Raw genomic sequence first — 11,899 nt, 5'->3', positions numbered from 1 at the left:
ATCTTCTCCAGCTATTTCTCATATTCCCCAGTCCTGGTCTTTGAGAAAGAAGAGAATTAACACAACTCTTCACATCTTCTTTCCTTCCGCATCCACCAGGGCAGTATATTTATCCTCTGGCATAGGAACCTTCAGGGCATTAAACTTCTTTTCAAAGTCATTCGCTAAGCCAGACTTGGCCACGTGGGCCTTGCAGTCGGCCCAGTGGATAGCTAGTGGCGTCTCAGGGAATAGCTGACCTGGAGATGAGATCTCTTTCTAGGATTTCAGGGAGTTAGCACCAGCATTTTGGTTTCAGGTATGATCTTCCCAAAAGTGGCTTTTAGAGCAAGTTTTTACCTGGCCATCTTGGGATCCTTCACTGACCATGGAAGCCCACAGCCCCAGACTACTGTAAAAAGTTTGGAGGGACCTTAAATTTGTTTTAACTCAAATCTCGCTTTGTCTTAAATACTTCTTAAAAATTAGACACTTTAGTGTATGATAGTAACTCCTTTTCAACTATTAAAGTATAGTCTTTTTTTTAAAAAATAGACACTTACCACCTAGAATTTAGGTTTACTTTAGATTCTTTTGGTTGAGTTAAGTATATTTGCTTGCTGCTGAACTGTTAGATGATCTTATGACATAATTGCATTTTATACATTCTGTGGCTGTCCATTTTACTTAGGAATATAACAAACCTTCTCAAAGACTTCATGTTAATTGGTAGTATTTGCTTTAAATGACTTAGGTTAATTAACTTCATTCTGTTTAGATTCTAGGAAGTTACCACTAGTCTATTTAGTTGCCTTTGATTTTATTTATTTTTATTTAGTAGGCTTTTAACTTGAGACATCAGCTCACTATTTTTACTATGCTAGGAATCAGTACTTCATAATAAATACAGCCACTGCCATGGAGTCATATCCAACTCATAGCAACCCCTCCTTGGGTTTCTGAGGCAGTATCACTACAGAAGTAGATTGCCCAACCTTCCTTCTGAGGAGTGGCTGGTGGGTTTGAACCGCCAGCCTTCTGGTTAGCAGTCAAATGCCTTAGGCACTACGCCACCAGAGCTCCCAGTTCATAATATAAATCCTTATTTTATATCTGAGTTTTTGATGACTCACTCAAATTTGAAAACAAGTATTCTAAAATCTTAAAGATGGGGGTGGGGCTCTATAAAAATCCCCTAACTTAGTTTTCTTGTTTCCCTTCCCTGCATTTTATTTTTCAAGTCCTTATTCTTTTTTCTATTTACTTCCCTTGCTCTTCTTTTGAACAGGACAGCTAGGAAAAGCTGTTAGCCAGCCCATTGAATTGGACTCTTAACTCTTGAGAGAAGCTAGTGAATAGCCACAAGCTGGCTGGTTTTGGTGTCCCGTTTTCATTTCCACTTTAGCTTAGAGCAAGTTGAGTGACAGTACCTGAAGTAGTTGTGTCAGTGTATGAGGTAGGTAACACATATCCTCCTATATTACTCTTAACTTGGATGTTTTATTCTCTAGGTAGTATAGTTGAACTAATGTAAATAAAATGGGTATTTATATATTGCCTTTTCAACTGTGGCTTGGAATTTTATTTTAGGCCATGAGTGAAATATCAGAGTCAGATTTTCAAGGAATAGCAGGGCCAGGGCTCTCCAAACACTCCAGCAGGCAGAGTCAGCCTTGCTGCCTTTCCCCTGCTTGGCACCAGGCACTGTGCTACTTTATGCTTTAGGCAGGGCTTCCCGCTCTGACACCCCCCACACAGGTGCTCTGGGCCTGCCCTCTATCTTCTTTACCATTAAAACGTACTGTTAGGGGTCAGACTTGAAGTCTAAGCTAATTCATAGCTTGTCCCATCTAGGTAGGTGTAAGCCTAAAAAAAAAAAAAAAGCCTTGACTGTGCAGTGCACAGGGCCCTAGTGGAGCCCAGTTCTGTGCCCACAGGCTAATGATGCACTGTCTTAGTTCTCTAGTGCTGCTATAGCAGAAATAACCACGAGTGGATGGCTTTAGCAAACAGAAGTTTTTTTGTCACAGTCTAGGAGGCTAGAAGTCCGAATTCAGAGCACCGGCTCTAGGGGAAGCCTTTCTGTCTGTCAGCTCTTGTCTCCTCAGCTTCTGCTTCCTGGTTCCTTGGAAATCTCCATGTGTCTTGACATCAGTCATCCCCTCTCTCTCTGCTCACCTGTTTAATCTCTTTTGTCTCAAAAAACATAGACTCAAGATACACCATGTATGAATCCTGCCTCATTAACATAACAAGGACAACCCATTCTCAAATGAGATTATAACCACAGGTATAGATCAAAGTTGGGATTTACAGCATATATTTTGGGGGATATAATTCAAACCAAGAAGCTCTGGTAGCATAGTGGCTAAGGCACTTGACCGCTCACCAGAAGGCTGGCGGTTCAAACCCACCAGCCACTCCTCGGAAGGAAGGTTGGGCAATCCTACTTCCGTAGTGATACTGCCTCGGAAACCCAAGGAGGGGTCGCTATGAGTCAGGGCCGACTCGACGGCAAACAACAACAACAATTCAAACCATAATATGCACTTAACCCTTTTCTGATACTGAAAAACTTGGCACTGAGCCATGGTGTTCTCCATAGAGTTGGATCAGAATGAGCAGTATCATTTAAATCTTAACAGCCCCTAAGACCAGCTGTGGGCGGAGGGACCCACAAAAAGCCTTGGGTCTGCTTTCCACCAGAGACAGTTAACCACCCAGCCTCTTGACTAGACTGAACCCTTTGCCCCTGGAAGCTCTGAGGTTCCTGGCCCTTCTTCTAATGCCTGTCCCAGAATGTAGTGCTGTGTATCCTGGGGTTCCTGGATCTTAGCCCCTGACCTTTGGCCATGTGACTGGATTTACCTCTGAAAGTCAGTTGAGGAGGTCAGGGTAGGTATGGAGGAAATGGAGAGGGCCTGGGGCATTGTTAGTAGTCAGTCAGGCTTTCGACCATCCAGAGATTTTAAAAAAAGAAAAAACCTGGAAGGAGACTTTTAGAGCCATGGAGGCTGGATGAACCCTAAAACTGTTGCCCGGAGATAATCTTTAAACCTCGAACTAAAAAGTCCCCTAAAGTCTTCTTTAAGCGAAACAGTAGCTTAATTAGTAAAGAACGCCTGCCTTGAGTATTTTGCTCTTTTAAAAAATGATGCAGGATCAAACTGACAACAGCTACTCAGAAGGTTAGATAGGAAGCTCAGGGGGCAGTGAGTTTATGGTAGCGGGGGAGGAACAGTTGAGAAAAGGCGAGTGAGTGGTTGCATAACTCAAAGAATGTAACCAGTGTCACTGAATTGTACATGTAGAAATGGTTGAATTGGTGTATGTTTTACTGTGTATATTTTCAACAACAAAAATTAAAAATAAATTTTTTTTTTTTAAAAAAAGGTATGTATTAGGGGGGAAAAGTTCCTGGTAAGAAAATGTGGCAACTCCATAAGGAAAAAGAATCCATTGTTAGTTGCCAGCTTCTAGTGGTTCTTTGTGCTGGAGGGCTGGCATGGGCAATGACTTTGACTAGTCAGAAAGGCTTGTGGGGATCTCAGTTATTACCAGCTGCCCGAACTGAGCTCTTGCTATTCCTGGCTGGCCTTTTCATGTAAGAAGTACCCATTTCTGGCTTCAAACTTTGAATTCATATTTGGCAGCTGGGGACTCTGGTGGAGAACTTGCCTGGGTCATCTGGGTTAGGGCACTCAGCATCATAGTTGCCTGGTGACACAACCCTCAATTCCCATCTGGGAAGCCCTGTAGGCTTTTAAAGGTCACTGAGTTTTATTCATTGGTAATATTGAGCAGAGGTAGGCAGTTGTCGCACCTTTTGTGCTTAAGGAGCTCTGACCTACCTTCTTACTATCCTAGGGTCTCTCCTTTCTCCTTCCCAACTCCCTCTCCCAAACTCCCTGAGTCATATTTAAAAGGATGTAGTGCTTAAGGAATTTGACTACTAACCAGAAGGTTGATGGTTCAAAGCCACCAGCTATTACCACCTGGAAACCCATTGGGGGTCACTATGAGTCGGAATTGACTTGATGGCAGTGGGTTTGGTTATTTTGGTGTAGATGGCAGAGTCCATTCGACTGGAACCTATGAGTCTCTGGTGACCCTCCAAGGGTGCCAGGAAGAACTAATCATTTAAGAGACCGCTTGCTTTTAAATTATAAAGCCATATATAGATGAGTATTTGTTGATTTTGGGAGCTCTGGTGGCGTAGTGCCTAAGGCATTTGACTACTAACCCGAAGGCTGGTGGTTCAAACCCACTTCTTGGAAGAAAGGTTGGGCAATCCACTTCCATAGTGATACCGCCTCAGAAACCCAAGGAGGGGTCGCTATGTAGCCGTTTTTTTGCATTTTAATGGAACAAAGCCCATTTGCTAGGCCTTTTGGGAGATCTTGGCCAACAGGGAGGGCCCTTCCTGGCATTCCTTAAATTATACCACACTGTGATGGAGCTCCTGTGCTACATAAAAGTCTGACCCAGGGAGAAAACAGATGATGAGAGATATCAGAACTCTTTACACTGTTCTGTGATGCATCACGTTTTTAGAGATGGTAACTATTTGTTTCTTCTGACTCCTGTTGCCCCTGCTCACACAGGCCCTGCTAGGAGAAAGTGGTGGCCAGAACTGGAACACTGGAACAGATAAATACGGGCGCCTGGATCGAGAGCTGCAGTTAGCCAATTCCCACTTCATTGAGGAGCAGCAAGCACAGCAACAGGTACCCTCTCTCAGAGCTGGCTGAGCACAGGGAAGGGGGACGCAGGATAGCTACCTCCCTTAGTTCCCTGTAAGCCCTGGTATTTTGTTGCTTAATGATAACCATGTTGGACAAGAGCTCTTCCTCAAGCAGTCTACATCTGAATATGCAATGATTGTATACATAAAGGGTTTTAAAGCCTTTAGAGTACCAATTACTATTTCAAGAGAACCGAGCTTGATTAGGTCTTTTATGAAAAGCAGACCAGACATCCAAAAATGAGACATAAAACCATTGGTTTAAAAAGAAAACCTTCCCAGCCTCCACTTGTATACTCAGGTGTTTTTTTTTTTTTTTGGTTTGGTTTGGTTTGGTTTGGTTTTCGTTTAAGCAAAGGTATACTCAGAAAGATTGAGTCCCTTTTCATTGAAAATTATTTGTTAGTATTGTTGTTGTTGTTGTTACTTGCCGTCGAGTCGGCCCTGACTCATAGTGACCCCTCCTTGGGTTTCTGAGGCAGTATCACTACGGAAGTAGGATTGCCCAACCTTCCTTCCGAGGAGTGGCTGGTGGGTTTGAACCGCCAGCCTTCTGGTTAGCAGTCAAGTGCCTTAGGCACTATGCGTGGTATTATTATATATAAAAACAGTTGCTTTTGTGGAGGTTAAAGGGTAGAAGGCAAGTGAGGTTGATGATGTCTATCACTGCCTTTGATGTACAGTTATATTAATAAAAGAAAGCCAGTAATGGTGTAGGTGGAGATTTGAGTATTACCTACTCATTTATACTATTGAGTCTTAAATATTGTTTTATATGTATATATGTAAGTTTTGTGTTCTTTTCCCATTAGCATGTTTGCTTAGCCAGTTGTCTCCTTCCGTTGTTATTAACCAAACTTTAAAAAACAAAAAGTGAGGAAGATGCAGCACAACGAAGACTAAATATTTGTTTGCAGTCACTAGTTGTCCTTGAGGTAACTTACTACCCCAAGGCCTCCTCTAGTTTGTCCTGGAGGAAGGAGGAAAGAACTTTGTGTACATGATTTTCCTACCTCCAGAGACTTGTATTTAAGCCAGGCAGTCTGTTGTGGATTGAGCCTGATCCTTGCAACAGCATCCTCTTCCCAGATACCCCCACGTCTCAGTGGTCATCTGTACTTGCGCTTTTGGCTATTGTCTGCTTTCAGCCAACAAGGGTCAATCTCTCTTGATGGTTTCAAGTCCCGCTGACTGTCCACAAGTTGGATCAGCAAGAGATACAAGTAGCTTGACAATCCAGCCTTTTGAGCAGTGTGTTTTTAGAGGCGACGGTGTGGTCCTTTGATTTCTGGGCTTTGCTTCTGAATGTGAATTGTCCCAAGTTGGCAAAGAAGCTAGCAGCTGCTAGAGTGCTGGGCTTGGAACCAGGTAAGATGGATTTTAATTGCTTATTTCCCATTTTCTCTGGCACCAGTTGATTGTGGAACAGCAGGATGAGCAGTTGGAGCTGGTCTCTGGCAGCATCGGGGTGCTGAAGAACATGTCCCAGCGCATTGGAGGGGAGCTGGAGGAACAGGCAGTGTGAGTATTGAGAGGCTCCTCTCACTACTCTGAAAGCGAGGGGAAAAGCCATTCTATGAGACCTGGGGAAGAAAACAACAATTACATGGCTAGTAAAACCAAAAGCTATTGTACTTATAAACCAAAAAACCAAACCAAGTCTTGCTGGCAAGCTAATTCTGACTCATAGCAAACCTATAGGACAGAGTAGAACTGCCCCACAGCATTTTCCAAGGCTGAAATCTTTACAGACGCAGACTGCCTCATCTTTCTCCCACGGAGTGGCTGGTGGGTTTGAACAGCACCACTACTCTTTTATAAAGCCTAGCCTTCCCAAAAGAAGCAAAACTATCAGACAAAATTTACAACAGGGTTTAGGCAAAGTTATTTTGTTTTTCAGCGCCTCCCAAAGAAACCAGATAGTTGCAGTACATTTATGAATGGGAATGTGACACAGACAAGGGTCTAGAACCTCTGGAGACGTTAGTCCTAAAAAGGATAGGACATGAGCAAGCTTCCACATTCCATAACGTTCCTGCTGCATTGAGCAAAACTTTTTACTTTGCATCTTAAATTTTAATTTTATGAATAAAGTTATGAATTTAATTCCAATGAATAAAAATCTTCTCTCAAAAAAAATAAAAATAAAAACTTGGCACACAAGAAAACATAACCTGGGTTTATTAGATTTTCCTTAGAACAATCTCTTTTGCACTCATGGCCCCAAGAGCAACATCCTTAAATTCTGCCACATAATTTTACAAATTATTCTCAAAAAGAAAAAAAAAAGGATCAGCTCACCAAGCTATATCAGAAGCTCTTCCATCTTAATCTTGTGTTCTGTTACACATTCATTCCTATAAACACAGAGCATTTGTTCTGTTCCAGGCCTCTGGGAGGCCCTGAGGATAGAGGAGCAAACAGAATAGACACTGTCTTTGCCATTCAGAGGTTTTTCCTGGGTAAAACGGGCATTACATAAATGAATGCAAGTCATTAACTAAGTGATGACAGTCAAGTGGAGGACCACTGTGATGGGGGAAATGTGTGTGGTGCCTTGAGAGCCCTAACTTAGCATAGGGTTCCTGTGAAGGAGAAGGTTAACTGAACTGAAAGCATGAGTAGAAGATAGCCAGATGGGTGAGTGCTTGTATGGGGGCAGGGAGATGGTAGGAGGTGGTGAGAGGAGAGTGCCAGGAGGAAGAAAGAGCACATGTGAAGATGTAGAGGTGAGAAAGTACAAGGAACAGAAAAGGTTAGCATGCCTAGAGCCTGGGGATTCAGAGGGAAAGTTGCAAGTCACCATTGGGGAGCAGAGAACAGATCAGGGAGGGCTCTGTAAGCCATTTAAGGAGATTGAACTTTTTGTTCTAAGGCTGGTAGGAAACCAGTGAAGGCTATGTTATGTAATAATATGTTCAGATTTACCTTTCTGGAAGACTCTACTGTCTATAATGTAGGTTATGTGCTAGAGTAGAGCAAAACTGGAGACAAGGAGACCAAGTAAGAAGCTGTTGCAGGACTCTAGGCATATACATTTAATTTCTGTCTAAAATGGGTTTTTTACCTGAAACCCCAGTTTGAGAATAGGAAGGGACTGATTTTCTGAGCTCCTTTTGTGGGTGGGCAGCTGAGTAGATAATACAGCCTGAGAGACTTCCAGTTAAAGATGATGGATTGAACATACCTCTTTATCTCTACCCTGCCTCTAAAGCCCATTAGAATAGTAGTAAAGGGTTTTGGGGGGTGTTTTTTTTTTTAACGAGAGAAAACTTATGGGGACATAGAGCATGGAATAAGAAACAACAGACATTACATTTTAGAACCCAGAAAGTAGATAGGTGAATGAGTACTGACTTGACAGAGCAAAGAAAGCTTGACTCCTTAGCCAGCAGAGGGAAAGCCAAGAGGTAGTGTGATTTACACCACAAAACCCCTCTCAGCTATGAGTAGCATCTATTCAGTCATGTTGGAAACAGCGAGTATTGATCTAATCAAATTATGACAGAGTTAAATTGGGAGGAAGGAGAAGGGAGGAAGAGAGATGGAGAGAGGAATGCGGTGGTTGTTAGGTGCCGTTGAACAGTGAGCCTGTGTACAACAGAACAAAACCCTTCCCAGTTCTGTGCCATCCTCACAGTTGTCGCTGTTTTGAGCCCATTGTTGCAGCCACTGTGTCAGTCCATTTCACTGAGTGTCTTCCTCTTTTTTTGCTGACCCTCTGCTTTACCAAGCATGTTGTCATTCTCCAGGGCTGATGACACGTTCAAAGTATATGAGACTAAGTCTCACCATCCTCACTTCTAAGAAACATTCTGGTTGTACTTTCCAAGACAGATATGTTTATTCTTCTGGCAGTCCATGGTATATTTAATATTCTTCACCAACACCATAATTCAAAGGTATCAATACTACTTCAGTTGTCCTTATTGATTGTCCAGCTTTCTCATGCATGTTAGGTGATTGAAAACACTCTGGTTTGGATCAGGTGCATCATAGTCTTCAATGTGACATATTTGCTTTTTAACACTTTAAAAAGATCTTTTGCAGCAAATTTGCGCAATACAATATGTCATTTGGTTTCTTGACCGCTGCTTCCATGGGTGTTGGTTGTGGATCCAAGTAAAATGGAATTCTTGACAACTTCAGAATTTTCTCCGTTTATCATCATGTTGCTTACTGGTCCAGTTGTGAAGAATTTTGTTTTCAGTTATGAAGTGGGGAGAGACCTAAATCCTAATCTTTCCTAGTGCTGAGTCTGTAGATAAAGCCGAAAGGCAGAAGACCAGGCTACTGCAGTGCAAGCATGCTGCTTTAAAAAAATGGAGAAAGCACCAAGAGAGTAGTGTGATGAGTGGAAAGTGGTTGCCCTAGGGATTGGGAAGTGACTCTGGTTTTTGTAAAAGTCTTGTGAGACAATTTCTCTTTAAACTGTGTATGTGTATAACTTCGGTAGAAATGAAAAGGAAAGCACGTGAGTCTTGCACCCAGGTCTGTGTTGTGCAATACAATAGCTACTAGTAGCCACGTATGCCTGTTGAGTATGTACGATGTGACTTATCTGAATTGAGATGTGCTCTAAGTGTAAAATGACACAGGATTTCAGAGAGGATGAAAAAATAGTGTCTAAGAGCTTATTAATAATTTTTTATATTGATTACATGTTGAAATAATAATACTTTGTACATATCGCGCTAAAGAAAATTATTAATCTCACCTATTTTTACTTATTTTTTAATGTGGTGCTAGAAAATATAAAATAACATGTGACTTGCATTATATTCCAACAGTGCCGAGTTAGCTAGAACCAGACTAGAAACTTGGTTGGGGGCTTCTAGGGCTGGAGATTGAATGACTTGTCTGTTTTCTTTCAGTAAGAAAACTCATACCCAGCACACAAAGGTAACTCTTGATTTCCATTGTTGACCCTGCCTGGATAGGTCTGCCAGTTGCAGGGCTGCCAGTTGCAGGGCCAAGATGCTACAAGGATCTAAGAAAAGCTAAACATGTTTTAATTTGAATCTTCAGGTTAAGAACTTGCTTGTTTATTTAATTGCCAACATGGTGTTTACTGACTTAGTGGGGAGTTGGTTGCCCCGAAACAAATCCTGCAGGGCTGTCAGGGGCCCTGGGTGGGGCCAGTGCTTTCTAGTCGCCATTGATGCTCAGAGTTGTTGTGTGCTGTCAAGTCGATTTTGACCCACAGTGGCTCCATGTGACAGAGTAGAACAGCCACAGAGTTCTTTTGGTTGTAGTCTTTAGGAGAATAGGTTGCCAGGTCTTTTTCCTGCAGAACCACTGGGTAGCTAGAACAGCCTTTTTATTAAACTCTCTGGTATGCTGTGTTCTATTTGAATAGTCATATATTGACCAGAAGTTGAAAAGTCTGGAATGTTTAATAATTTTTCAAATAAATACTGCCAGAGCAACAGTATTTTGGTGTGTTCTTTCCCAGCTGCACCTTGGACAGCCAACAGTGTAAACATACAGGCACCAGTCATCTTAGTGGCAAGTGCTTTCTCTGTGAGTGTAGATGAGGGAGGAGCACAGCCGTCAAGGCTTTAGTCCCAAGTTCGTGTAGCTTTATGACAAAACATGTAATTGGGCTGTAAGGGAGAATATTATTTGATTAAAACACATTTCCTGATTTATGTAAAGTGCTTATGTGGTCCCTGTGAGGACCCTGTATGGTTCTCTCAAGAACCCCCTTTGGGTTGAGAATTTTACAGAGGAAGAAACAGTCCAAAAGAGTTGTAGGGTACCTGCTCAAGAGATCAAGGTAAGCAAGTGGCAAGGCCTAGTTGTCTGCTTCAGAGAACCTTCCTTTACAACCCTGCACAGCCACAGACTTTGTATTATTGTAAAGTCAGGTCTGTGCCTCCTTGTCTGCAGTTCTGCAGTCTAGAAAGCTCTGTAAATCTAAAGTTTATTTTAAGTTTGCAGCAAGTTCATGTGACAGAAAAAACTGACTGCAGCTGTGGTCCCTTAGAGTTTTTCTGCAGAAATATTTATGTGCTTTATTATGGGGGATGCTCCAGGCCTTGCTGGTGGTTTGGATAATATACAGTCTATGTAACATTGCTTTTTTAAATCCCTCAAATTCTGAAATTAAAAACCTATCTGGCCCCAAGGATTTTGGATAAGGGGTTGGGAACCTAAATCCTAATGTTGTCTGTTTTATGTTTGCTAAAAATGAGGTCTTGATCCCGATGAATTCAATAGCCAATGCGTTGCTGAGGCTTTGTGCTTACCTACCGTCAATATAAAGAAAAGAAAAATCCTCACCATTGGACCAATAAACAGCATCACAATAAATGGAGAAAAATTGAAGTTGTCAAAGACTTCATATTACTTGGTTCTACAATCAACACTAATGGAAACAGCAGTTAAGACATCAGATGACGTATTGCATTGGGCAGTTTTGCTGCAAAAGACCTCTTTCAAGTGATGAAGAGCAAAGATGTCTCCTTTGAAGATTAAGATACGCCTAACCCAAGCCATGATATTTTCAGTAGTCACTTATGCATGTGAGAGCTGGACAGTGAATAAGGAAGAATGAAGAAGAGTTGATGCTTTTGAGTTGTGGTGCTGGCGAAGAATGCTGAGAGTACCATGGGCTACTAAAAGGACAAACAAATCTGTCCTGGAAGAAGTGCAGCCAGAATGTTCCTTGGAAGTGAATAGCCAGACTTCGTCTCACCTGCTTTGGTCATGTTGTCAGAAGGGACCAGTCCCTGGAGAAAGATACCATGCTTGGTAAAGTGGAGGGACAACAAAAAATGGGGAAGGCCCTCAATGAGGTAGACTGACACAGTGGCTACAGTAATGGGCTCAGAGATAGCAGGGATCATGAGGCTGGCACAGGACCAGGTAGTGTTTTGTTCTGTTGTACATGGGGTCGCTGTGAATTGGAAACAATGGCACCTGACAACAACAACAACAACTGTCTTATATGAGGAGCTCTGATGGTGGAGTGGTTGAGGCATTTGGCTGCCAACCAAAAGGTCCACAGTTCAAATGCACCAGTTGCTCTGTGAGTGAAAGATGAGGCAGTTTGCTTCCGTAGAGATTTACAACCTTGAAAACCCTATGGGGGTAGTTCTACTCTGTATTACAGGGTCGCTTTGAGTTGGAATTGACTTGATGGCCGTGGGTTTGTGGTTTTTTTTTTTTTTT

General features: G+C 42.3%; 1 protein-coding gene across 1 annotated transcript in view; it reads left to right on the top strand.

The window, feature by feature from the left end:
* The window catches only part of STX6 (syntaxin 6), a 60,545-nt gene extending 54,297 nt beyond the window's left edge, over positions 1-6,248 (top strand). The window contains exons 4-8 of the mRNA XM_007937689.1: positions 263-273; positions 1,578-1,613; positions 3,426-3,437; positions 4,580-4,706; positions 6,138-6,248. Of these exons, the coding sequence (XP_007935880.1) occupies positions 263-273; positions 1,578-1,613; positions 3,426-3,437; positions 4,580-4,706; positions 6,138-6,248 (297 nt within the window). The remainder of the gene's footprint in view (positions 1-262; positions 274-1,577; positions 1,614-3,425; positions 3,438-4,579; positions 4,707-6,137) is intronic.
* The last annotated feature ends 5,651 nt before the right edge of the window (positions 6,249-11,899 follow it).

Source organism: Orycteropus afer, unplaced genomic scaffold (assembly GCF_000298275.1).
Source record: "Orycteropus afer afer isolate SDZICR_OR568_19922 unplaced genomic scaffold, OryAfe1.0 scaffold00043, whole genome shotgun sequence".
NCBI lineage: Eukaryota > Metazoa > Chordata > Mammalia > Tubulidentata > Orycteropodidae > Orycteropus > Orycteropus afer.
The sequence above is the reverse complement of the archived record's forward strand: the minus strand, read 5'-3'. Positions and strand labels throughout refer to the sequence as shown.